General features: G+C 50.3%; 11 protein-coding genes across 11 annotated transcripts; 6 read left to right on the top strand and 5 right to left on the bottom strand.

Moving 5' to 3' along the window:
- Positions 1-1713: 1713 nt before the first annotated feature.
- Positions 1714-2037, top strand: AKAW2_30233A (uncharacterized protein; the record flags this gene model as incomplete). The annotated part of the gene is made up of 1 exon (XM_041686724.1): positions 1714-2037. The coding sequence occupies one exon, from the start codon at positions 1714-1716 to the stop codon at positions 2035-2037; it is 324 nt and encodes a 107-aa protein (XP_041540680.1).
- A 1360-nt stretch (positions 2038-3397) lies between these two features.
- Positions 3398-3604, top strand: AKAW2_30232A (uncharacterized protein; the record flags this gene model as incomplete). Its single annotated transcript, XM_041686722.1, has 1 exon — positions 3398-3604. One exon carries the CDS (start codon positions 3398-3400, stop codon positions 3602-3604), a length of 207 nt encoding a protein of 68 aa, XP_041540679.1.
- Positions 3605-5082: 1478 nt separating this feature from the next.
- AKAW2_30231A (uncharacterized protein) lies at positions 5083-5616 on the top strand (the record flags this gene model as incomplete). Its single annotated transcript, XM_041686721.1, has 2 exons — positions 5083-5280; positions 5326-5616. 2 exons carry the CDS (start codon positions 5083-5085, stop codon positions 5614-5616), a joined length of 489 nt encoding a protein of 162 aa, XP_041540678.1.
- Positions 5617-5916: 300 nt separating this feature from the next.
- Positions 5917-6703, top strand: AKAW2_30230A (uncharacterized protein; the record flags this gene model as incomplete). Its single annotated transcript, XM_041686720.1, has 3 exons — positions 5917-6170; positions 6229-6575; positions 6630-6703. 3 exons carry the CDS (start codon positions 5917-5919, stop codon positions 6701-6703), a joined length of 675 nt encoding a protein of 224 aa, XP_041540677.1.
- A 276-nt stretch (positions 6704-6979) lies between these two features.
- AKAW2_30229A (uncharacterized protein) lies at positions 6980-7388 on the top strand (the record flags this gene model as incomplete). The annotated part of the gene is made up of 2 exons (XM_041686719.1): positions 6980-7154; positions 7207-7388. 2 exons carry the CDS (start codon positions 6980-6982, stop codon positions 7386-7388), a joined length of 357 nt encoding a protein of 118 aa, XP_041540676.1.
- A 525-nt stretch (positions 7389-7913) lies between these two features.
- On the top strand, positions 7914-8927 carry AKAW2_30228A (bZIP transcription factor; the record flags this gene model as incomplete). The annotated part of the gene is made up of 1 exon (XM_041686718.1): positions 7914-8927. One exon carries the CDS (start codon positions 7914-7916, stop codon positions 8925-8927), a length of 1014 nt encoding a protein of 337 aa, XP_041540675.1.
- A 164-nt stretch (positions 8928-9091) lies between these two features.
- AKAW2_30227S (MFS transporter) lies at positions 9092-10664 on the bottom strand (the record flags this gene model as incomplete). The annotated part of the gene is made up of 2 exons (XM_041686717.1): positions 9092-10276; positions 10335-10664. The coding sequence occupies 2 exons, from the start codon at positions 10662-10664 to the stop codon at positions 9092-9094; spliced, it is 1515 nt and encodes a 504-aa protein (XP_041540674.1).
- A 4201-nt stretch (positions 10665-14865) lies between these two features.
- Positions 14866-16524, bottom strand: AKAW2_30226S (MFS transporter; the record flags this gene model as incomplete). The annotated part of the gene is made up of 1 exon (XM_041686716.1): positions 14866-16524. One exon carries the CDS (start codon positions 16522-16524, stop codon positions 14866-14868), a length of 1659 nt encoding a protein of 552 aa, XP_041540673.1.
- A 1728-nt stretch (positions 16525-18252) lies between these two features.
- On the bottom strand, positions 18253-19088 carry URA5 (orotate phosphoribosyltransferase; the record flags this gene model as incomplete). The annotated part of the gene is made up of 3 exons (XM_041686715.1): positions 18253-18739; positions 18801-18936; positions 18995-19088. The coding sequence occupies 3 exons, from the start codon at positions 19086-19088 to the stop codon at positions 18253-18255; spliced, it is 717 nt and encodes a 238-aa protein (XP_041540672.1).
- A 356-nt stretch (positions 19089-19444) lies between these two features.
- MDR1_1 (putative ABC multidrug transporter) lies at positions 19445-23495 on the bottom strand (the record flags this gene model as incomplete). The annotated part of the gene is made up of 4 exons (XM_041686714.1): positions 19445-19793; positions 19848-23149; positions 23197-23391; positions 23454-23495. 4 exons carry the CDS (start codon positions 23493-23495, stop codon positions 19445-19447), a joined length of 3888 nt encoding a protein of 1295 aa, XP_041540671.1.
- A 1061-nt stretch (positions 23496-24556) lies between these two features.
- On the bottom strand, positions 24557-26325 carry AKAW2_30223S (cytochrome P450; the record flags this gene model as incomplete). The annotated part of the gene is made up of 5 exons (XM_041686713.1): positions 24557-24880; positions 24942-25317; positions 25373-25928; positions 25977-26046; positions 26239-26325. The coding sequence occupies 5 exons, from the start codon at positions 26323-26325 to the stop codon at positions 24557-24559; spliced, it is 1413 nt and encodes a 470-aa protein (XP_041540670.1).
- Positions 26326-26773: the final 448 nt, after the last annotated feature.

The following is a 26773-nucleotide window of genomic DNA, read 5'->3' as shown; positions in this document are numbered from 1 at the left end:
GTTTCCAATTCTTGCCAGTCCGGACTGACCCATGAATGGAAAAACCTGGGGTAACAACAGTGCTCGGTCCAGCTTAGCTGGTCAGGTCAGATTTCTGAGCCAATTATCATATGATCACGCTTTCAAGCTTGTCGGTCAGACTGAACAGCTCGACAAAAGACCTTGTCTATTGAAGGCGGAACGTGTGGTTGTCAGCCAGACAGGTACGACCTTGATGCCAGCTGTCGACAACGAAACGGTTGTCCCGGAATCTCCGGGGGCAGCTCTTCCCTCCCGGCCACTACCTCCCAACAATGGGCGATTACCGCCTTATAAGCCATCCTACTAACTCTCCATTACACCACAAGAGGCCAATTGATCTAATTCTCTAACCTAGAGAACGTCTAGAATAGTCTCTCACACTCCAATTAATATTCAATAAGTTTTGGTAAAAATCAGCCATCAACCAAACCCATAGTGGCCCATGGCACCCCCCTTCACTCTCACCCGGTGGATCTAGACTGACGATCCCAAATGTAAACGTCACCCACCCTACCACCACCACCGCCTCAGCGACCCAAGGGCAGAATATATGTGTTCAATGGTAGCAGTGAGAACTTTTGCCAGACACTTTCCATGCAATTGACTCACACCAACTTCTATCTCAGGGGCTGTGAAAGTAAGAAAGAAAACAAAAAAAATCTTTCATCTAAAATTTTGTCGTGCAGCTCTAATCCCTGCATGTGCATGAATCTCGACTCATAGTTCCAAATAAGAAAAGAAGTACCTACAGCCAACCGACATGAAGAGCTGCCGTGCAACCAAAACCCAGTTCTACCTATCTATTCTAGTCGACGGAAGGAAGTTGAAACTAACCCTGCGCCAAGAAAAAAACATAGGTACCACTTTTTTTACGTATCATGTGTATCGGGGGTTTTCCTGCGACGATCGGATCGGTAGAAACACAGACAGATGGATAGATAGATACCTGAAGGAGAGAGCAGAGCACAGACACATAGCCATTGAGTGGAACTTATCAGCCATTGAGTGTCAAGGAGGGTAGGGAAATTATCTACGGTGCAATGGTATAGGATGATTCCATTTCGATGATGAATCATGGACTGGATACGGAGGGATGATGGATGTGGTTGTGGATGTGATTCATCCATTCGTTTCGTTTCGTCTCCTTCGATCCGGAAGGGAGAGAACTCGGTAACTTAGGTAATTTATTACTGTCTTGGGTATGGTATGCTTGGTACGGGTATTACGGGGATGAGGTGATGCATGTGACCTGTCGGTATTTGATGGACATGTGATCTCGGGTGAGTTGCCTGTCTGTCTGGCTGTCGGTTGTTGGGTTATGGTATACCGCATGTTTGTTATTTCCTTCTTTTCTCTTCTCTTAGATTTCTTCTGTTGTTATTCTGATACCTGTGATAGTTTCAATAAGAGCTACCATGTAAATTTCATCAATCAAACTGAATTGAACGCCATCAATTGTCTATTTCACACTCACCATGCATATCTGCGTATCCCGACACCCATACCCGACACGAATATATCCTATCCCGATCTTACCCGATCTTCATCCGGCAGGTTTCACTGCCATGCCTGTATACCTTCAATCATGCATCGTAGACCACAACACTAACCCACAATCCTGAATCTCTATACTATCACCAAAATCATAAATATAGCAGTCATTTCTATCATATTGAGTAAGACAAGAAGAAAATGCCCCCCTCACCCCTCTATACCCCCCAAGACGTCCCCTCCTTCAAGAAACGTCGCAACCGTCTCCCCAACACCCGCGCAAAGCAACTCCTCCGTGCCGCAGAGCGTGCTTACAATGACCCCCCTCCGCCGCCTGGTCTAGGCGAGTGCTGTGGGAGTTCGTGTGATCCGTGCGTCAACGATCTGTGGAAGGAGGAGTTGGCGATTTGGAGGGAACGGTGGGGGGATGGGGCAGTTGAGGATGGAGATAAGAAGGGGGGTGAACAGGGAGACGAGAGTGAGGGGTGTGCAAAGATGAAGATGCCAGGGAGTTGGGAGTGGTAGGTTTGAATTTTCAAGATGTTGCGCGTGTGTTGGGAAAATAGCTTCTATCATGGTGGAGATGAATGTTTGCCTTGTATGGTAAGTTAGATTTCTATTATGATATTGAACATTGTGTGCTGATTTTGATGAAGGAGTGGTGCATACTGAATGAGGTGTATGCTGGGACCAGATGTTGAGCTTAAACAGTTGCTGTGGCTTCAGATATCACTGCCGCCAGTTCGGTTGATGAAGTGTACTTGGCTTTGCTCTGACAGGGCTGTCCATGACACACTAGCAGTGCTTTAATATCTACCAAGCATATGCCTCCACCATATTACTATCAGTCTGGCACAGCTGTCAACTAGCTCCCTCAGACTGGAGGTGGCTGTCGTCTGCGGCCAGGTTAGCTACCGGAACGACATTGACAGCAATGGGATTCGGAAGCATGTGGCTGAGCTCATAAGCAGACTGGGAACAAGGCAAGGCACATCTCGCGGCAACTATAACAAGCAGTACGCGATATCTTCCCTCGGGGTATCTGGTTATCTGTTACTAAGGCAGCCACTCGGAGCAGGCGTGAAGAACCTCAGCGTGGCAGTCGGATCCAGCGCTACAAAGGAAAATCTTCTGGATGTTAGCTTTGCTGGAAAGCAGAATTCTACCCCGGCGTTACGGGTGAAACCGTTCTCCTGGATGCTTGTCGACGGTCCTAGGGCTACTTCGTTCTAATAATCGACTTAGAGTGCGGCCACAAAGCCACCATGTGATCTATGGCGACGGACAGACTCCCGCGCCAAACGTCCCAACCTTGGTCCTCAGTGGTCCCAAGATTTCGCCAACTCGCTCGAAGGGCCTGCACTATTGAAACCCATTATAATTGCCCCATGGATATGGAATGGGGCCAAAGACAGTCTCACCAGTGATTCATTCATCTTCAAGCCCGACCGGAAAACGTGCACTCGCGTCGCGACGCGACCGCCGCTCTCAAGACGTACAACATTGGCCACAAGGGCCGTATTTTAAACCACGGGGGTGGTCGTAGGTGATGCCGCTGTCTTCGGTCGTCTCTGTCTGACGGAGTCTGTGCATCCAATGGACAAGTTCAACGAGGTTGCATTCTCCTCACCGCCATGACCGACCGGACTGGGTGCCGATCATGAAGCGCGCTGTGGCGGTTATCACCGACCACAACAGCCACACGTCCCAGGCTGCCATTGTCAGTTACGAAATTGGTGTCCCTGTCATTGTGGGCACCCATGATGCCACCAATGTGCTGCACTCGGGGCAGGATATGGCAGTCTCATGCTCATGAAGTGTTTGTGCTGGAGTGTAGGGCTATCCATAGCTGGGTGAGCAAATAAAGTTCACGGATGTGGTAGCCATGACTCTGGTCTGTCGCACGGTGGGCGAAGCAGAGGAGGTGTTGCAGGTGTTGGCAGATAATGGACTGCAGGTTCATTTGATATTTGAGACTTGGTCAAACATTGTCCTGGCGGAGCAGTTCCTGGCGCACTTTGATGCGTTCTCGATGGGGTTGAAAGATCTCACGCAGCTGACACTAGGGTTTATTATAACTCGGATGGGTTAGCAGAGCTGTTCAATGAGCAGGATGATCCGGTTACGTCACTCATCGCGCAGGTTCTTCGGGTCGCGCGTAGGGCTGGCTGCAAGGTGGGCATCTACGGACAGGCACTGAGTGATCATTCTGAGTTGTCGGTGATATCGGGTAGATTCGTGGTGGTGCAGAGGCAGGTGGTGGCGAGAGAGCAGAGACGAAAGTGGAAGAAGGCTGATGGGTATGGCGACAACAAGTGTTTTGAATAGTTTTGATCTTTCGAACCCCAGTCCACTTCGTGACACATACCATACTTGCAAAGACATTCGTTCGCGTGTTCTCCCTATTCAATCAAGCAATGCATAATCCCACTCCTAAGGTTACTTCGATCCCTACTACGGCCCTTCAACCTCCTCACCTTGTCAGCCTCCTTCACCTTGTAATGCTCCCACATTATCCCCAACTTCATAATCCCCTTTTTAAATGTCCACTTCTCTCCCTCTCCCACCTCCACCTCCACCTCCCTGACTACCCCCTCCCTCCCCATTACAACTGGCCACGAATGACAACACCTATTATTACCCTTCCGATGACTTACTGTCCAGACGGTCTGTTTATCTTCCAGTACCGCCGCCGCAATACCCGCGGCTACAGCCCCCACCTCCAACGGCGCTCCTCCCTCACCAGTAACAAAATAGCATATAATAGGCTGACCATCTCCTTACCGAACCGATAGTCAGAGATATGACATGTTTCCCGAGGTTGCCGCTGGAAGACACCTATTTTTGCTTGTCTTTCTTTCCACATCGGGTTTAGTCATCAGACCACAAGGCAGGCTCAGCCCCTTGATCTCTTACCTTTCATCTGCTCAATTTGACCATCGTATCCCTGTGTGCTGTCCGAGCAGTTGCACGTAGCTGGGCTTTCTTGAAGCCATATAGTGCAGAAGGATTTGCCAACAGATTTCAAATGTCATGTTTCGAAGGACCATCGCAGGAATGGCGGAGGCACCGACTGACTATGTTGGGGCTACGGATCTCGGTACCAGTTTGGAAGTATGATCCAGGAAAAGCCTTACGTAGATCGCGTCTGGCTGGCCAAGTCTGCTCTCTCCGATACCCAAACTTCTCGTTAGCGACTGGTTTGCTAATGATGCCTAGGTCTGGGAAAGACAAATTCATCTTGAAGGATAACCCTCGGGATATCTACGACAACTTCACAGTCGATATAAGACCGCGGCTGGAAAAAACAGCCACATACAGCTTCCATGCGACAGTATACCAGGCCAGCGAATTGTTGTCTACAAGTACATGACGGACGATTTCCTGAGCCTGGTGAAGAGAGGAATATCGACCCAATCTCGAAAGCAAATCCTGAAAGCTAGCTTGCTAGGTATCGCTGAGTTGCATGAGTAGCATGTCGTGCACCTTGGTAATAAGCAATGGATGCGACTCCTGAATACCACTGGACATGTGTGCTAATTTGAACCAGATTTTAAGCCGGACAATATCATGGTCGATTGCCGTGATAGAGAAGAAGAGACTATAGTCGAGAGAGTCCTACTTACAGATCTCGAGAATGCCGCTTATCTGCCGGAAGGTAGGTGCATGAAAGGTATGCTCGCTGGAAACGGCAACTGGCGCAGTCCGGAAGCACACTTCAGGGGAGAACTCAACAAGCCAACAGACATGTTTGCCTTTGGGATTATAGTAGGTACGTCTGTTAACTTAGACGAGCAATATTGACATGTTTAGTGTCTCTATGCGGTGTTGGGACATGTTATCTTTGGCATCGATGACGATTTCCGCTTCCATGAATCGCAAGGTGCATTGCCCGCTATGATACGTCTACAGCGTCAAGTTTCATACTTTGGCGACAAGGAAGGCATCAATGGACTGCTGAAACATATTGGCAATGACGAGGTCAATTTCCAAGATCTGCGGATGCTGTGGGACGAAGATCAGAAGAATACATACCATACAAGCCATTTTCACAGTGGGAGGACCATATGGAACCGGAATTCAGGGATCTTATCGGGCAGCTGATGAATCTGGACCCTGCCAAGCGACTAACTGCCCGTGAAGTCTTGGAACATCCATGGTTTGCAGATGTCTAGTATCACTCCATATGGTATACGACTAAATTCAACCTAGAAATTCTGTGTCTGTAGATAAACGTATAATAAACTGATTAGTGTGGAGATTTTGATATCCTGCTATTTTCGGTCAGATCCGCGCGGGAGACAGTGGGTCCAGATCCCCTTACATGGGGCCCGTGCTTGCCCAGGATTCCTTTGGTCCCCCGACCTCCCATGCCATGTACCAGACACGGATCTTACATCCAAAATGGCAACGCCGTGGAGGTCTCTGAGAATTTCGGTCAACAAAGTATTCAAATCAAGTCCTTGTCGATCATCAAATGTGCCGAGGCAAACTTTACCGGCTGCGGAAGTCGTTGAAGAAGAGTGCACTCCACATTATGAGCCAAACCACTTTTACCCTGTTCGCCTCTACGAGATTCTCAACAACAGGTACCAAATAACTGCCAAGCTTGGCTGGGGAGCCAGTTCAACAGTATGGCTGGCTCGTGATTTGAACCAGTATGTTGTAATGTATCATTAAGCCGTTCGGCATAGACTCAAATTAATATGATAATAGACGGCGCTGGTGCCCAGCACGCTACGTTGCAGTCAAGATCAAGGCGAATAATTATTCAACAAATAAAGACGCTGAAAGGGAACTTCGAATCACTGAAAACATTACGCGCGTAAATTCACGACATGTAGGCCGGAACTTTGTCAGCACGTTGCTCGATTCCTTTAATTTACCAAGTCCTCATGGTACCCATGTTTGCATGGTGTTTAATCCATTGTGTGAGCCTCTATGGATGTTTAGACGGCGGTTTCAGGGGGATGTGCTTCCATTGGACGTTCTCAGACCTGTTGCCAAATTGATTCTGGAAGGGCTTGGCTATCTCCACTCTGAATGTCAGGTCGTTCATACAGGTATGACTTCTGAGCAAAAAAGAGGCAAGCTGTGAATTACTAATAAATAGTTAGACTTGAAATCCGACAATGTTCTCATGGCTCTCCGTGACCACTCCATACTTGATAGAGTGTCTCAGGTGAAGTAAAAGAACCACTGCCTCAGAAACAGCTCGAAGACCGAACAATATACCTTTCGAGAAATCACTTTGGCGTGGAAGCAAACAGCTTGGGCAGACCAGTGATCACTGATTTCGGACTGGCTGTGGAAGGGTCTCAGACTCATTACCATCTCATTCAACCAGATAGTTTCAGGGCTCAGAGGTTATTCTTGGAGCAGGTTGGAAGTACAGTGCCGATATATGGAACCTGGGTGCTTTGGTATGGCTTATTGCTCGCTTCGCAGATATTGTAAATTGCTAATAATGATCCAGCTTGTGGAACTAGCCCATGGCAGTGGTCCTTTTGATGGACCAGACTCTAATCACTCTACCTTCACGGAGGAAGCTCATCTGGCTCGCATTATATCGGTACTTGGACCTCCACCTGTGGATGTGCTTCATGAGGCGAAGTATTCTTCTCGATATATTGATACTGAAGGTAGTCACTCTTCTCGGCTAGCAATGTTGGAGCTTTACTGATCTCAATGCAGGCAAATTTAAGCATACAGGGCTGATCCTAGAGAGTGGAGGACTTGATAAAACTCTTCACGACGTTGAAGGTGACGATAAACAGGCCTTTATTAACGTAATATCGCGAATGCTGCGGTGGAAAGGAGATGAGAGGGATACTGTGCAAGGGTTACTGTCGGATCCTTGGTTTCGGGGGCTGTAGGAAGCTGGCCTTCCCATATATAGACTTAATTTTAGTGCGGCGTATGTGATCAAACAAAAATAACAGATGTTGAATCATTCACTGTAGCCAGGTATCATCTGAATTCCGCGCCCTCTTCTGTCTGCGTGGTCGCTGACCACCTCTTACACCTATCTATAACCATAACTCGAGTCCTCGTAGATCAATTCCCATATATGTTCAACCCTGCGTCTTGACAACAGATCACAAAGTTTTAACTAGCAAGCACTATTTCACATACATGACTTAGTTGGGTGTTGCTGACCGGAATACCAGCCCCGATATAATTATTGCCACAACACATGGTATTTCCACACACACTCACCAATCACCTTTGTCCTGGACATGCACAACTTGTGCCGTGACGCAGTGCATAACTCCACCCCCGACATTAGTCCCTTCGACTTTATCTCCGGCTTCATTCCACAACTTAATCTCAGGCTTAGTCTCATTTCCAGAATCTATCCCAGCTCCCACTAAATCCCTTCTACTGCACCATCGGCACACATGTCCCTCTCTTCAGCAGAAAAAAAGCGTCTCCGAGACCGTCGCGCCCAACAAACCCTGCGCACAAAGAAGCAGCAATACACCGCGCAGCTAGAAGACAAAGTGGCGCATTGCGAGCGCTACCACGACGACAGCGGCACGCAGCATCTCCTACAAGTAATAGAGGGCCTGCAACAAGAGAACCAAGTTCTACGAAATCGTCAAGAGGGACTAAAGTCATTGATCACATCGTGGGAAGATCCATCATCATCCCCATCGCATCTACTGCAACCACAACCACCGACGCAACTTCCACTACCGCCTATCCAGTCATACACCACAACACCAAAACCATCATCATTATCATTATCACCACCACCACCACAAACCAACAAGGAAGAATCAATACCACCTCTTTACTCCCTCCTCCCTCTGCACTCAGACCTCCCCACAGCCCCCTCCCTTCTCTGGCTCGCCCTCCCCCCATCCACAATCATCTCCTGCCCTCCTTCCCCTCACCCCCTCGACCTCCTCTACGGCACCAACACCAACCCCCTCGCCAACGCCATCTACACCACCTCCCTCCGTCGTCCCCTGCGTGACCCCGAGCGTCTCGCCTTCGGCTGGCTCAGCTACCACTACAGCAAATGGCTCTTCAACCCCACCTCAGAGACATTCGCCAAGCTGCCGACCTTCATGCACCCCGTCCAGGAACAGCTGCGTATTCCACACCCGGCGTCACTGGATATGTTAATCTGGCCTGAGATCAGGGTGACTCTTATCCGCGAGTGGGAGGTGTATTCACGACAGAGGGACGATCTTTTTGGGTTTCTGGCGTGTTGTATGAAGGTAAGGTGGCCATGGGGAGAGAGTCTCTTGGAGAGGGACGAGAAGAATGACTTGGTCATGAAGACGCGGTTCAAAAACATGATCATGTGTAAGGAGGGATGGGGCATAACGAGGGAGTTTGTGGATGCCTGGCCGGATGTTGTCAGGGGGGTGGATGTGGGTGAGGTGTTGATGGAGATTGGATAATCTTTGTACTTCAAGTGACTCAAATCACTCTGTAATATCATCTTCTATTATACTATTAATATCTCATTCATGTATTCATGCATATATGTACGTATATTATCTATAAATATGCCCACAAAAACTTTTTACAGCACAACGAAAATGCAACAGTGGCCGTAGAGGCATTAATCTAGGTTCACAACCCACTTCTCTCGAATCTTCTGCCCATAACGATTAAAGAAAATTGGCACGGGCACAAATGCCAACGCCAAAAATCCCAGGAGTGAGTTCCCCCACCCAAGCCCCAAACTGCTAAACAGCTTCGGCCCAGCAAGCGGCAACACGGCACCGACCAACGATCTTGTCGCTGTGAGCGCCGCATTTGCACTAGCCGCATACGCCGGATAGCAATCAATTACGTACGTCTGAATCGGCATATAGACGCCCAGCATGCCGATGCCGAACGGCGCCATACCAATGATCGGCACGATCCACTGAACCTCGTACTTGGCGGACCAGCCATACCAGAAAAAGCTGATGGGGAGCAAGCAGGCGAAGATGATCATAGTGGGGAGACGCATTTCGGGCTGGAAGACGCCGTTGTTGCGGGCGGTGAGTTTGACGACCATGCGGTCACTGGTCATTGCGACGGCAGTCATGCCAATGAAGAAGCCCACTCCGATACCAAGGTAGGAGAGGCCGGCGAGACCGGTGGAAAAGCCGTAGGTCTGTTCGAAGACGGAGGTGATGGTCGTGAAGAAGAGGTAGAGGAGGCCATAGACGAAGGCCATGTAGATGGAGAGGAGAAGGACGATAGGACTCTTGCATAAGAGGATGATGGGACGGCGTAGACCCTGCATAAGTGCCTGGGAGACGGTCGGGGGTGTCGTGCCCTGGGATATGTCGTAGGCGCTGCGAAGTTCAGGACGGTTGAGTTCGCGTGCGAGCTTCGCTGTTTTCCAGCGGATCAGGACGGGGGCGTATGTTTCGCGGTTGAGAAGCTCGATGCCGGCGCCGATAGTACCGCTGGCAATGAGTAGGATCCAGAATACCCAGCGCCAGCCGATGGTTTCGCCGATGAAGCCGCCGGCGATGGGGCCGACGACGGGCCCGATCAGGGGGCCCATGGCCCAGATGGAGGTGGCCATGCCGCGCTGGGTCCGGGGGAAGAGGTCAGCGATGACGCCGGCCCCTAGGGTGATGCAGCCGACGCCGCCCATGCCGGCGAAGAGACGGAAGACGATCAAGGCAGAGAGGTTGGGGGCGAGCGCGCAGCCGATTTGCCAGACAACGAAGAACCAGTTTGCGGCGCTCAAAGCGATGCGGCGGCCATAGATTTCGCTGAGGGGGGCGAGGAAGAGGGGGCCGATCTGGGATGGTTAGTATGGGGAGGGGTTGATGGTGTGAGGATGGTAGTGGGGAGCGTACTGTGTAGCCGAGAAGGAAGATGGTGACACTGAAGGAGAGGAGGTATTCATTGGTGACGCCAAAGTCGGCGGCCACGTAACTGATAGCGGGGGAAAACATGCTCGACGCCAGCGGCGAGATGAAAGTAAAGGAGCTCATTAGGGCGAGCAGCATCCATTTGCGTTTCGGGGCAAAGTTTTGCGGATTGTTGGGGTCATCTTGACCGTCCCAGCCGATGATGCCCTTGTCGAGATCGGTTTCGGGGTAGAGGGCGGCAATGGTGGTGGTGCTGGATGCGGGAGACTGGACTGGAGAAGTGGGCTTCTCGGATTGATCCTCGAGGTCGGGCATGATGAGGGTGGCAGTTAGTTGCTGCACGAGAAGAAAGAGAGACTAGGGTGGAATTTGTGAAGAGGAAGAATGGGAAATCCATGGCGGATGGGGTGTTTTTAAAATAGTCTGGACGGAGATAACGGCATGCATAATTTGCAGGATATAACAATGTGCATGAAAAAGCGTTTGTCGTGACATGCAGAGCCGCTGGGATTGATGGCTAATCTGGCTGGACTTTGTTAGGGCATCCCTGATCGGGCGAGTCAGCGGGACATCAACAGCCACTTAATGCGTGGCAATAAACTGAAGATGGAGGCGCTGAATCAGTGGTGGGTCCGAGAGAAAGAAAATGCGGTGGAATTCGGGCTCCAGAAAGTGGCAATCCGCATAACCTTCCCGCGGTTGTGCAAGTTATGCACCAGAAAATGGAGTCTTTGTTATGAACTGCAGCGGTGAATAACATGATCGATTGGCATCGTCTTATCCCCCCATGCTAATCATGCAGCAACATGACGTGTAACCCTCCCAGTAGCGACAATACTCTCTTGTCTGCTTACCTTGTCTTGTGTTAGCTTGGCTTATCCCCGGCGAGGCCGACCGATGCTGCCATCACCTGGCAATTCCAGCCGAAGGATCAGGAATCATCCAGTAACCCCTGACGACCCAATCATCATCGCCAAGCACAGACATGCCATGCGGTGGAAGTGAAACTGTGATCCGCTATCAGGCTGTATGGCTTCCCACGTTGACGCCGCATGGCAGGTATTGCACACCACGTCAGAATCTGCCGGTTTCACATGCTTTGCTTGCACACCCCAAGTAAGGATAGCTTCATGTTGCTCCACTGCCTGATCAGCCCTGCCTCGGGATGCCGTAACAACAACCCGACTCTCTTCATCACAAGCCTGAACCCGAGCCGATATCAATAAAAATTTACTAAATATCAGCTTGGCAAGTCTTGTCCCGTGGGAATGAACTAGTCGAGACCATACAGCTTGGGTGTCTCTCATAAGGATACGCCATGTGGGTACTCGTCCCGATTGGCTCGCATCATCTCACCCGATCACATTCCGGCGAGCACCGCGCGCATATGACTTCTTTGTTGGCAGTCAGGTCAGAACCCTTATCATACAGCATTTGGTCTGCCCAACGCGCGCTTCTCTGGGCTTGAACCTCGTGCGGATACGAGTTGGCTGTTTGTGCGCTGCGGCTGAAAATTTGGAGTGGTGTCGGGGATTTCCGGCTTTTTGCAGGCGATGTATAGGAGGCTCAATTCATCCCTAGAACTTCCTTGTCGTGTGATGGCTAATCATAGAAGTTGGTAGAAAGTCTGTTGTGGACTCCTAACTTCTTTGTGGTTGAATTGCAGGGTGACTTTACTATGATGAAGTCGTAGTCACTCAGACATTGAATACACAACCTAATAAGGAGTGCTCTTTCCAAATGAATGATCTAGCACTACAGCAAATTCACAATGATATACTCAATGGCACTGGATCAGGGATGCTGAAAATGCAATGCTGGAAGCCCTTCACTTTCTTCACTCAAGATATATAGGTCTACTTCTGCTCTCCCATCTTGCTGCCCTTCATATTACTCCGCTACATGACTATTTCTACCCCTTATATAACTATAAAGAAGTATTCCAATACCCTCTGAAGGGAAACCGCATCCTTAGTTCCAAGTGCATAGTCCCAAGAAACTCTTTACCTGTTCAGACAAAGAAACACGCGAGCACAGCACAGAACCTGCAGATAATTCTTCGAATGATGATGGTGAAGCCCATGCACGCTATACTCCCCGATTTATCTTCTCGCAACACTGGACGGTCGGGTGTTGGCAAAGGCAGCCGGAGAGGACTGAGGCTATTCTTAACTCTACCTGTTTGCTGCCAACTACTATACAAGCCTTTCTTTACCATTGGCATATTGGAAGATACGATACATTCCACCCATGGTCAAGAAAGATCAGCCGAAGACGGGTTGCTGAGACCCGACAGGTTGTAGGCTGGCAAGACTTCACAAAGGAGATAAAGTCTCCTTCCGGCCCACAAATAACCCACCGCGTATAGCGACCGATCACTGGTTCTTCTCCGTCATTGATAGTAAATATTATCGACATTATATTGATCGTATCAACATCCGTCTGCTAGGAACATATATGACATCGACTTCCAGAAAGACCTCAGTACAATGCTGACTTCACTTGCTATCTGCGACGCATATGCCATGTAATTATGTCAATTGATCGATTCATTCTTGCACCTCTTGATTCAGTAACTGGCGCGAAATTGATACGGTCACACGAGGGTTGCGCATCCGTCAAATCTGGAAATGCCTGATGATCCGACGTACATTTTCATCTTCAATCCCCTTTGAGAACGGCCGGAAGATTGGGGACGATATTCCACCATGTCAGCATCGCTTAGTGCGAGTGCCGTACTCTGAAACTGAACGCCGACAGTATGGTAGATGGTGGCGTCAGCTGCGAGCCAAACTTTGGATTCCTAATCATGGTGTATACGGCTAGAGGTCTTGGGCACTATTGCGTCAGACATCCTATATGGGATTGCTGTCAACGATGGCACGTTTGGCAGAGACTTATGCAGTGCGTGTGGAGTATTTCTTAACTTATCACTCGAGCATCCAAATGCGGTACCCAAAACGGTTTGCATGATTGATTCCGCGCACCTACGAGAGCCACCTATACTATTTCATATAATTGGTGTGAGCCCTCGCATGCCCTACATTTGCCTCAGGGACCGGTGCCGGATAATGGTCAGACAAATGCTCGCCCGTTATTTCAGCTACTACTGCGAAGCCTGCCCAACACAATTGAGGGTCTCCAAGATCGGCAAGGGGTCAAATGGTTGCGATGTTACTGTGGAATATATCGCTGCGGTGACTTTATTTATCGGACTTCGGTGTCCGACGAACAGAGTACACAGGAACCAGATATCAATGAGGATGCGGTTGAGGCCTAAACAAGGAGATTTGAAGAAGTTAGAGGAATCGGTCTCAGTAGACAGCTGGTACTACTACTACTAATACTTCTAATGAATTTCTCATGTATTTCTCTTCTATGTCTCTTCTTTTCTTCTTCTCTCTTATTTGCTAAGCATCGGTTTCGCTTCCGATTATTCCACGATGCCTAAGCGAAACCACCGTCCGAAACGTGATGTGCCCATCAAGGCGCGATATAACTTTTGTATGCATTGCTTGAGGCATGTAAACAATACTTTTGATTTCAATGAAGGTGCCGTGTACGACATCAGCTGCCTACTTAATATACAAGCATCCATTTTATATCAATTCTGTGCCGAGAGGAACAAGACCTATGATCTAGTAGGTTTCATATATCGCATGATATATATGTATGATTTACTGATATCTGTTAAGCCCGTGACTGGCCTCTTGAGAAACACCCATAGTCTGATTGAGATTATTAAGTAATGCACTGTTATCCCGGATGAAGATCACTGGAGTGCTGATATAAAACAAATTATCTGGGAAGAGATCCTCGTCCTTTGAAAAGTGTTTGATAATATCGAAGTTGCGCATACCTGTGAGTTTTTGCTGAAGGGCACTAAGACTGCAAAGCGTGTAAGTTCTCATTATAACTAAGGAATGTGGTTCTTGTGGTCTTATTATTGATATTCTATTAGGAGTTCACTGCAGAATACATCAAGTTTCTTGAGTCCCGTCGTACTCTGCTCACCTAGTCAGTTTCTTATTCTGGCTTGCATACTTCACTTGAGGATCACTGTGCTTATGAGGCCGAGACGCTGTTGTGCTTGTTGCCGAGTGATCCCGGTTATGTAGGCTGGGTGTCTGCCTTGCAGAACTTCCTCGACTCCGTGAAGGCCATGGCGTGTCTGCAATACCCTGATATTGATAATTCTGGTGTGACATCGGATGACGAGGACAGCGTTGATTTCTAGAGGCAGCATGTCGACAAGGCTGTAGAAGGAATGGAGGATGCGAAATCACAGCCGTTCCTCGAGGATTCAAAAAGGAAAAGACTAGGCGGGGTTGGCACCCGAAAAAAGCAAGCATGAGCAAAGCTGAAAACGAATCCGACAACCATATGAGATAAGGGACAAAACAGAATAGGGAAGAATTCTGAAATGAAAAGGTGTAACACATTGTTCTATCTATATACTCGTTCTAGGTATCTATCAGCTCATTAACACATCTCCAATCTAAGCTCCATCCCAAATCTATTCCTTCCTTCCCAACTTCCCCCTCAACCTCCCGCCAAACAAATAGAACACATACGGAATAAACACCATCCCGACCCCAATAAATGCCAACAGCCACGACGCCCACTGCAACCCCAATCGATCATACATCTGGGTAATAAACAACGGGAAGGCCGCACCTCCACCCGATCTCAAAAACACCTTTGCGGCCAGCGCCGAAGCCGCATACTTCTGATAACTATCAATGATATAGTTATTGACCGCATAATAGCACAGCACCATGCCAAATCCAAACGCGATTCCTGATGATGCCGGTCCGACCCAAATGATATGCTTGAATGAAGTAGCACCGAGAATGAACAACGAGATAGGCACGAACGGCGCACCGATCAGTGCCCCGATGAGTCTATCCTCCGGTGTGGGCGGACGGGAAAGACATATCCGGTGGAAGTGCTTCTCGACGAGGGGTGTGAAAAGGAGGGAGAAGCCCGCGCCGATGAGAATAGGAATGAACATCAGTCCGATCTGGCCGTCGTTGTAGTTGTACAACTTTCCGAAAATGACTGGGTAGGCGAAGAAGAAAGCGTAGAGCATGCTGTAGATGAGCACGATGTACATGCACATGAGATCCAGGACGGGCTCGGTCAGGATCATAGTGATGGGGCGAATGAGGCTGGTGCGGATGATATCGTGCAGGGTGAGCTTGTGCTTCTCCTGCTCCGTGATGATGTTGGGGTTTCCCGTTTCTTTGCGGAGACGGGCAGCGCGGCGTTTGAGAATTACGGGGGCGTAGGTCTCTGGGATTAGAGCGACGAGAATAAGTACGGCGCCGGCGAAGGCCATGTTAGTCCAGAAGAAGAGGTCGAGACGGTGGGCGCCGACGGTGATCCAGCCGCAAACGATGGGACCGATGACGGGTCCACAATAGGGGGCTGCGGCGAAGAAGGCGATGGCCATGCCGCGGTCTTCAAGGTTCCAAATGTCGGCAATTGTGCCGCCGGCAAGAGAGAGACCGGAGCTAGAGAAGACACCGCAGAGGAAGCGGCAGACGAGAAGGCCACCGATGTTGGGAGACAGGGCGCAGGGGATGTTGAAGATGGTGTAGAGGGCGAGCGAGATAATGTAGACGGGACGGCGGCCGATTATTTCGGACAGAGGCGACCAGAGAAGAGGGCCGACGGCAAATCCGCAGACCATGATGGAGCAGGTGAGGGTCGCGACTTCGAGGGAGACGTGGTACTTCTCTTCGATGAGGCCGAGGCCACCGGTGACGATGGCGGAGCCGTAGGCGACACAGACGACGAGGAGAGAGGCGATCATTGTAACATACCAGCGGTATGTACGAGACCAGTTAAAGGGATTCTCGGGATCATTGATGGTGAAGGTGACGAATTCTGCTGGTTCTTTGGCTTTCTCGATGTCGGAGCTTGATGTGTGATGTGAAGATGTGCGGGAGCGCATCTGTTCGAGGGTTCGTTCGGGGACAAGGCCAGTGTTGGTCTCGACGGTGTATTCTTCTGGGAAGACAGGATCCTCTTCTCGACCGACATCGGGATAGTTGTAGTCTGTCGGTGGTGCTTTCTCTGATATTCCGCGGTTCTCGAGGGATTGCCTCGTTTCTGTCCTGTATAGGGCAGGATGGGATGGGCCATTGGCCGGGTCTGGTGTCGATGACATGATGTAATTATTATTAATTCTAGATGGAAGAGTGTAGATGGAGTAGTCTATTGCAGCTGAGCTGATGTTGATAGTATATCACACTGGAACTGTAGGGCTTTATATACTTGAGTTGGTGATTCCGAGTATACAACACGCCGATCCATCTCCGATGCCGAGCTATCGCCGGTGCCGCCATTGGGCTGATGTCGTTCCGGAGGGACCTGATAAACAGGTTAGCTACAGTCAAAAGTGAGAAATTTTCTTCCTTTCAGCACTTACACTGAACCGGACATTCCAGGTTACTGAATAGCTAACTAGTCAGGTGCAATCCTGATAATCCAGATTGCATGGGTTCATGTTGGAGCCGCAGCTGTGACTGTCACACCACAGCTGGACTACCCTGACAACTTTACAAGTGCGGATTCACAGCAGGGTGCTTCTTTACACAAGGTATATCACGAGTGCATCAATCGAGTGACAGCAATCTAGCTGCTGTACGACCATATCCGATGTTGCACGGCACGAAGCTCTGAGTGAATCTCAATGCAGTAACACCAGTGCATCGAAACACGTCATCCCCTAGCTGAGTGAAATAAAAATCTGCAGTTCCATCAGATTAACCAGGGACGGGATGCTTAATCGCGCAACAAGCAGATCCCGGTTACGAGCAATCCAGAATGTGGCTGATAGCTAACATGCGTCAATCGGCATCTCGGAGATGGTTCGGTGCCGATATTATCCCGAGAGGCCAATGATAGGTGGACTGCTCAGCTTCGAGAAAACTCCGAACAGAATCCTGCAAGAAACAAAGGGCCTAACTCCGATATATCACTGGTTAGAAGCGAAACCGGAAGTCAGAACACGGGCCGAGACCATTCTGCGATTGACATGCCGCTACAAAGTAATAGCGGGCGGTAAGTTACAGCAGGGTATCTAGTAGTGGATAACAGTTACCGTCGAATATATAGATCTGTCATAACCGCATCAAAACTACCTCCAACTTGAACCCAGTCACCGTCAACAAGAGAATTAGATGGTGAACTGAGTTGTTCTGGAAAGCTCGCCCAAGAAATCAAAGGGAAGACATTCAGACTATCGAATATTCAATATCGAAGAATTCGATAGTATCCTTGTAAAGTGAGAACGATTCCCATCTACTTGGACGCTTCTGCGCTGAGGACATGATCCGTGCGAGAAATCGCCAGTAATTAGGTTAGATCTGTTGTCCCTTGTATCACCATCCATTTTCAGAGTAACCACGCGATTCCTACGATATACAAGGGGAAGGCCGTGCCAATCAACAACCCTTTAAGCTTCGAAGAGCTTGGCATCTATAGCAAATCGATCATGCACCCTTTTCAGGACTTTTCCTGGTGACCAAGTAGTAGTCGGTCCCCTTAGGGCGTCATAGTGCATGCCCCAGTCCGAGCTTTACTGCAGCACGCCATAGAGGCCGACATAGTCCCCATCAATGCACCACCACGTCAGCCAAACGAGCGTCGGCCACTTCAAGCCTGGGAATATGGCAACCACCGACTGTGCTAGCCTCCTGGCGAGTCCAGCATCTCTCCGTACTAATCCAGCTAGAAACAAGGACTATTCGCCAAGGAGTCATTTGTTCACATTTCTGACATTAGACATCTCGTAATAGTCTTTACGCACTTCTCCAGGCCCCTATGCATACAGCTTTTCATTCCTACGCCCACAGCCTAACCCCCAATCCACAAACCAATCACCTACACCACCTTAATCACTAGCCTGATACTTAGCCCTATACTCCTCCAACCTCTTCATATCGGCCTCATTGCCCTTCTCCTGCATCAATTTGATCAAGTCGTCCAGAGTAACAATACTCGTCGTGGGCACACCATATTCCTTACGAATCTGACCCATAGCGCTCATTCTGGGCTTGTCGTCCTCGACTCCATTCTCGTCCTTAGGTCCGGGCATCTTCTCCAAGCGGTCCAGAGCAACAGTGAATCCAACGACCTTGCCGCCCTCCTTCGCGACGAGGTTGAGGGTCTCGCGCATCGCAGTGCCGGCAGTGATGACATCGTCAATCACAAGCACCGTCTTGCCCTTCAGAGCGGCGCCGACAATGTTGCCGCCCTCGCCGTGGTCCTTCGCTTCTTTGCGGTTGTAGCTGTACGACACGCTGCCCCAGGTGGCGGGGTCGATGCGGTTCAGTTCGAGGAGGGTGGCACAGGCGAGGGGAATGCCTTTGTATGCGGGGCTGTTTTTACATGACTATGTTAGTGGGGGTGAGGGAGCGGGGGGGGGTGAGGGGGATGTACCCGAAGATGATGTCGGGCTTGGGGATGGAAGGGTTCTCGGCGAGGAAGGTGATGATGGTGTGGGCGTATGCGGTGGAGAGAGCGGAGAGGAGAGAGGCGGTGTTGAAGATGCCGGCGTTGAAAAAGTAGGGGGAGTCTGTGAACCGTCAGTATGTCTTCAGGTTGGATGCTGCGGGTGTTGGAGGGGTGCGTACGGCGACCTGACTTCAGGGTGAAGGTGCCGAAGGTCAGCACATTAGCCGACAGGCAGGACTCCAGGAAGGTGGTCTTGTAGGCGGGGAGAGCCATTGTGATGGTGTGGGCGTGAAAAAGGGGGTATAGACACGGGGATGGAGGGGGAAGTTGCGGGGGGATTTGGATGCAATTATTGATTCAAAAAAGTTGGGCTCATTTGGGTGGATGAGGTAAGCACCCCGTACTAGCCATATGCAGTAAATACTTTTATGGATATGGTTTAGTGCAAGACGATCCTTATCTTATCTCCGATAGTTTTCGCCGAGGATAAATTGCTATTCGAAACGCTACTCCTTCCAAGAATATGTACAAGTTCGAAATAAATCCATTATTCCCCATTACACCCTTAATATACATTACCATTGACGCCATCGCATATCCCTTTACCATCCACCAAGCCGCTGGTATAATCACCTCAAAGTCTGCAAATTGACCATCTCATAATACCGTCCCCTGCGCCTCAACAACTCCTTATGTGTCCCACACTCAATTACCTCTCCCTGCTCCAAGAAATATATCATGTCTGCTCGTTGGATCGTACTCAAACGATGCGCCACCGCAATAGTGGTTCTCCCCTTTGCAGCCGCGTCCAGCGCAGCCTGCACCACCTTCTCCGACTCGGAATCCAGCGCGGAAGTCGCCTCATCCAACAACAATATGCGGGGGTTACGGATCAACGCTCTCGCAATAGCGATACGCTGTTTCTGCCCACCTGACAACATGCCTCCCTTGTTGCCAACGAGGGTGTCGAAGCCTTGTCTGTTTCTTCATCAGTAACCGCATATACCGTAGAGGAAGTGAAGGGGAACTCACGGCAACGACATGATAAAATCATAAATGTTGGCATCTCTGCACGCCTTGACCACCATATCCTCCGACACATGTTCCTTATCTGTACAACCAAGGAGAATATTCTCTCGAATTGTACCATGGAACAGCGATGGCTCCTGACTGACCAACGCCAAATGACTGCGATAGGACTTCTTGTCCAACGCGTTGATGTTCCGCCCGTCAATGTAAATTTCGCCCACCTGCGCTTCATAGAATCGTTCCAACAAGGCAACAATAGTACTTTTGCCACTACCACTCGACCCCACCAGAGCGACATATTGCCCTGGCTTGACGGTGAGATTCAAGTGGCGCAGGACGGGTTGTTCCAGACGCGTGGGATACCGAAATGACACTTCGCGAAACTCAACTTCTCCCTGCATGGTAGCAACGTGGACCGGAGGCCCGTGTCGGTAGCTATTGATAGCGGAAGCGGTGGGGTTGTTATTGCGAAAGAGTTTCTTGAACTCCACAGCCGCGTTTTTGGCCTTGCCCATATCCGGGGCGTGAGAGAAGATCGTCCCTGCGGCCTGCGCGCCGAAGATAACTTCACTGAAGCAGACGTAGAACTGGAACAGGGAGTACTCGCCCTTGCCAAGTAGGGAGCCTCCATACCAGAACCCTAGCGCCATGCACAGGAAAGGTAGTGCCTGAGAGCTAGCATACAGAGCAGAGGACTTGATTATGGGGAAGATGTCGCTTCGCAGCTGTTTATGGAGCTGCGATTCGTAGGATTGCAGCACCTCCGGTTCCATAGTCAAAGAAGCGACCGTGCGGATAGCGGAAGCTGCTTCACAAGCGGAACTAGCTGATTTTTGGTACGCAGTTTTAGCGCGACGCTGGATTTTGTCGAGCATCCAGACGCGAATGAAGCCGCAGGCGAGGAGTACTGGGACAGCGGAGATGCACACCAAGGCGAGTTTCCAACCCATTGCTAGGGCCACAACCAGGGAGGCGGCCAAATTGACAGAGACGATGAGGATGGTGCCCAGTGTGACGCCGCTGATTCCGGCTAGTTGCTTGGTTTCAGCGCCGAGTGTGGAGGTCAGGGCACCGGTGGTGTTTTCTTCGCGGTCGAAGAAGGAAATGTCTTTGTTCAGCATAACCCGGAAGGCTTGGCTGCGAGCGCGGTAAATCATGCGCTCAGAGCTGTAGGCAAAGAGGGTCCCCTGGAGGCTGTAGATGCAGAGGGTAATCATGCCCATCATGAGGAACATCAGGGACCAAAAGTTGGCGTCATGGCGTAATTTTTGGTATTCAAAGGGCGGGAGACTGAGAGTGCTGACGGCTTTGGAGAAGAGCACGGCTTGAGAGGGCTGAATGCCTCCCGCGACGATGGAGGCAGCGAGACCTAGGGACATGATCGGCCATTCAGGGCGGTTGAATGATGCTAAAAATTTGAATAGCGACCACAGGGAGAAGGTCTGTTTGATTTTTGTCGGCAGCGGCGGTATGAACATGGACATTCGGCTGCGAGGTCGTTGGTTTTTGTTGCCGGACTTGAGCCCGACTAATGAGCCATCATCGCTTAGGATGTCTTGATCATCCATGGGATAAGTGGCGTAGTCGTCGTCAAAGAAGAATGTCATCGACTCGTGCCGCTTCTTGTCCCGCTGTTTGATCTGCTGGGCTTCGACCATGTCGCAGTAGACGCCTCTCCGGTCCATCAGCTCTCCATGTGGTCCTTGCTCGACGATGTGGCCGTTGACGAGAACTACGATGTTATGTGCGTCTTTGATCGTGGAGAGGCGATGGGCAATGACAATGGTTGTACGGCCCTTGGTGGCCTTGTCTAGGGCTGATTGCACGATCTCCTCCGACTTTGCGTCCAGCGCTGAAGTCGCTTCGTCGAGCAGCAGCAGACGTGGATCCTTGACGATCGCTCGTGCGATAGCGATACGCTGCTTCTGGCCACCAGACAGTGAGAAGGACCCGATGTTCGTATCGTACCGGTTGGGAAGTGCCATGATAAAATCATGTGCATTGGCCATGCGAGCAGCATCGTGAATCCGCTTGGTAATCTGTGCCTCGGTTTCATTCTCAAAGTCGGACCCGATCAGCCCGAACTTGATGTTCTCGTAGATACTGGCGGAAAAGAGCCGAGGCTCTTGAGATACTAGAGAGACTTGTTGTCTCAGCCAGCGCAGGTTCAAGGTCTGCAGGTCATGTCCGTCGAGGGTAATTCGTCCAGCAACGGGATTGTAGAACCGCTCGATCAGACCGATGACTGTACTCTTACCGGATCCCGAGGGCCCAACAAATGCTGTCGTTTTCCCAGCTGGGATGTAAACACTCAGATCATTGGCAACAATGACCTCAGGCCGCGACGGATACACGTGTCTGATGTTCTGCAGGACAATGTTGCCCTTGATGTGGCCGAGCTTCAGACCCTGATCTGACGACGCATCCAGGGGTGACGGCCTGTCAATGGTACTGTACAGCTTGGATGCCGCAGCCACACCATTCGAGATGGCCTGAGTGTTCGGGGCAACGTTGCCCAGATGGTACGATCCCAGCATAATGGACATGAGGATGGTGAGAATATCACCTGCCTGGACACCACTATCTCCATGCACGAGGAAGATACTCCCACGCCAGAAGCCTAACCCATAATTTAGATGGATGCAAGAGAGCAGAGCACCCACCATAATGGCAAAGGTAATCTGCGCTTTTCTGGCAGGCCCCTCAGACTCCAGCAGATGGGCATCGTACTTGGCAGCCAGCACATTTTGAGCATCAAAGGCCACAACTGTCCGCACGGAGTCAAGAATATCCTCGGCAAAACTACCGCAACGACCCTGACAGTCAAGCGATCTCTTGCTATACACCATGGTAAACATGGATCCTCCGCCCATGATAACCAGCAGGGCAATAAGGGTGGAACTACAGATCAAGGCCAACTTCCAGAACTTGATGTAGGCGATGATGAATGCCGTAGCAAAGGTGGATAAACCAGTCAGCGCCAGGCCGACTTTCTCAGAAATTCCATCCTGGATCAGGTTTGTGTCTGCCGTGATGCGGGTGGTAATTTCACCGGCTCCCAGGTTATCGAAGAAAGCAATGTTCTGGCGCAGAATGGCGCGCAGGTATTCCACGCGGATGCGCTGGACGACATGGTCACCGGTGTAGATGAAGCCGGCGGTCGCAATGTAGATGGTTAGGAACTCGGCGACGGCGAGGTAGATAAAGTAAACAACATATCGATTGAGCTCATTATGGAAGTGCTCGTAGGTGATAGTGCCGGCGACGATGTCTTGGAAGGTTGAGGTGAGGTTGCCGAAGAGGACCTATGATGGTTAGGACAATGCTGAAGATAGAGAACAAATGTACCCACGGTGAACAGAGGCAGAGCAGCCCCTCCTGCTACAGATGCGATCGAGCTGAGGATGATAAGGAATATGTCCAAGCGACTGGCATATCGATAGATGCCAAAGAAGCCTGGCTCAGATGTGGGCGCATTCACCTGTTTGTCGAGGATGTCCTTCTCGACGTCGGACAGGGAGATGGCAGTGCTATCTGTGCCCGGAGACTATTGTGGCATGTGTCAGTTGTACAGTGGGTTTCATATAGCATGGGGATACTGACACTCACCTTAGGAAGTTCTTCCAGGCAAATGTCCTCCTTCCACTTCATGATGTCGACGGATGGTGACTACCAGCATGCGCCATCAAGTGGACATTACTATTAGTGTATTGTAGCAAGAAAAGCAACAATCCAAGAGAAAGAGATGACACAACGATCAGACGAGTCGCAGCCCAACAGAATGCCCAGTCCAAATTCAATCGGACAGAGACCGGATCCAATCTATCCGTCACATGAACAGAAACAAATCATAAAATCTCCAAGAAATCCAGAAACAAGGAAGAAGAAAACCCCTATACTTGAAACCTCAGAAATGGTAAACACAGCCCGAGGTGAACTGCAGCGAATCCCACGGATCCCCAGCAGATCCCGACCATCCTTATTCGCATTCCACCCATCCATCGGCGCACGAGTTCGTAGTGAACTTGCAGGAACTCTAATTATCAGAAGACCAAAGATGGGTTAACCGGGGACATGGCCCGTGTGGAACCCAGCGTTTCAAGCCGAACGGGATCGTCAGGCACAAGGCCAGAAACCCAATATTAGGGCTGCGAGATAACCATGTGTTGCTGCACTCATGCCTGGAACCTCAACCCTTTCAGCCGCGGATCCGTATGTCGGATATTACAACCACTCCGACAATTCTACCGGCCTTGGCTACGGGTATGTGTGCTTGTTTCGTGGTGTGGGTGCGGGCGCATCTTGTTGAAACTGGGGTTGGGTGAGGACCGGTGGGAGTTGACTCAAATTTGGGTCCCGCGCCGCCGTTTGAAGTCGTTGACTGGCAGATGCCATTGGACCCTGTACAGGTTGGTCTTAGCACGTTTTCTACACTAGCTTAGCTAACTACCTTAAGTTTCTTGTAAGAAACCTCGGTTTGATGGATCAAATTCCTCGGATGAAAACTTTAAAAATTTTTCGTTCCTTAATGTTATATTGGAAACTATGGTGTTGCACCAAAACTTTAATCTGGGTATAGCATCAAATCTTAAATCCACAAAGTGTAAATGAAAGAAAGTGGGTGAAGAGAAAAGGTTAAAGAGTTGAAAAGAAAGAAACATGTCAAGGTAAAAGGAATTTTCGTGATAGAAAGAATTAAGTTGGGGGTCATATTAGATAGCCTCTCGCTTCCGGAGCTTCAGCTTCAAATCGGGCACCTCCCAGAAGGCATAGCAGCGACTCTCCCGCTGCCAGTCCTTGACAGGACCAATGTACTCTGCCTCGTATTCCATGAAGAATGACGCTAAAGTAAGTTGCATCATCTGTTTCGCGAAGTACTTGGCAACGCAGGACCGGCTTCCCACCAAGAAGGGCTGAACTGCCTCCTTCTTGTCGGTGGATTCGGGGTCTGTCCACCGCTCAGGAATAAACTCATATGGTTCGTTGAAGTATTCCGGATTGTGATGTAGCGCAAACAAGGATGTGCAAATTTCGGTCTGTGACGGGTTGGCTGGTTAGCAAACTCAATTTTCGAGCAGGTCATGTCAGGCCACTTACCCCGGCTGGAATGTAAGTCCCGTCAACATAGGCTCCCGGTGAGACGCGCGGGCCTCCAAGAGGCACTGGTGGGTACAGACGGAGAGACTCCGTGATGATGGCGTTCAGGTAGGGTAGGCTCGCGGCGACATCTCCAGAGACATCTTCAGGGGAGGCGAACGCCGCTTGCAATTCGCTGATCAGCTTGGCATGGGCCTCAGGGTGTGTCAGAACAAAGTAGATGGTGGCACAGAGAGCGTTTTGAGTGGTGTGGAAGCCAGCCAACATGATGGCTGAGAAATTCTCGGCAATTTCATCCACTGGCAGGTCACTGGTGGCGGCTCTCTCCATCACTTCGACCATGATGTCGCGACGGGTGTGGGACGCAGTCAACTGCCTATAACCTGCATTAGCGCTTTGTGTCAAACACGCTACTGTGGGAATCCGCTTACTCGTTAATGAGTCGCATCCGAGCCTGCTCTGCACGAGAGCGGACACCCTTCCGGATCAAGTAGCGCAGCATCATCTTGATCATAGTGGGGACTCCAGACCCAGCAAACTGGTCACGGATTGTGGCCCAGAAGAAGATGCGGCTGAGCTGCTCGGTCCAGAAGTACGGCTTGCCTCGCTTCAAACAGCCCAAGGACTTGCCAAGGAGCACTTCGGAGACGGTGTCCACGGAGTGGCAGTAAAGCAGCCGGTTGAGACTGATGGTGTCGGTGGTCTTAAGAGTAGCATTGATGACATCGTGGAGGCGCGAGGTACACTCCAGAACCACGTTTGCATGAGCTTGCATGCTGTTGGGAGTCATGGAGGGATTGAACAGCTTCCGAACGGAAGCATGGTAGACCGGGTCGCTGGCCGTGAAGATGTTGCGGCGAGAGATGCCCTTGTAGAAGCCGGTCTTGAGGAAGGTGCTGCCTTTGCCAGATCCGGCGCCATAAATGTTACGAAGACCTTTGATGGTGTTGGTGGTGGCTTGTCCTGGGGCGAACCTGACAATTTTTCCTGCTCGAGTTAGTAGCTATCAGAATGCACCGGTCAAGAGGAAAATACCGTATGAGACATGGAGGGAGTTGAAGTAGTGTGCACTCCGTCCAGTGACAAAGTTGAGCTTGGTAGCAATCTGTATGTTGTTAGAGGAAGAGATAGGTCACGTAAAGATAGGTTACCTACACCACAGCAAAAAAGATCGAGGAAGGAGCCCGGGACACCCTTGATAGTAGGACCCTTAGGAAGGAATTTGATCAAAAGAATGAAGATCCAAGGGACCTGACAATTAGCCAACACTCTACCACCAGGTTAATGCGGGACATACAATGACAACCGCCATGACCGGCAGGGACAGGTTGCTAGGGTTAATCTCGGGCATTTGGCCCGAAGGCAAGGCCATCGCAAACACCATTTTGACGAGTGAAACGAGAGAGTGAAAGTTGGATCTGGTCAAACAGCAGCAGCAGGAAAGTTCAGACTTGGTCTATTTATGATCTGGCCGACCATCGCCATGCGGAGGATGAGGGCAACTGTTCGTTGGGATCCGCTCTGGTTCTCCTTTCTCCATCGTCCTTCTCCATCCTACAGTCTCCAATGCTGTGACCGGCATGCAGAACAGCAGGGGTCAGCCGATGGATGGTTGGGAATTCCGCCAGTGTTTTTTAGTTTACCTCATTTAACCTTGTCGGATTAGGTTCCATTCACGGTAATTCCTCGGGAAGTCGCCGTTATCTGAGGATGATCTGAGGCTTGATCGAACCAGGTGATCCTGTTGGAGGGTGTGGCCCTCACATGTCGATCCTGATGCGACGTGGAACCATGGATGGAGGGAGTATGTTCTGATGGGTTTAGGGTTGGAG

This window comes from Aspergillus luchuensis, chromosome 3 (assembly GCF_016861625.1).
Source record: "Aspergillus luchuensis IFO 4308 DNA, chromosome 3, nearly complete sequence".
Taxonomy (NCBI): domain Eukaryota; kingdom Fungi; phylum Ascomycota; class Eurotiomycetes; order Eurotiales; family Aspergillaceae; genus Aspergillus; species Aspergillus luchuensis.
This window is presented reverse-complemented; position numbering and strand designations above follow the sequence as displayed.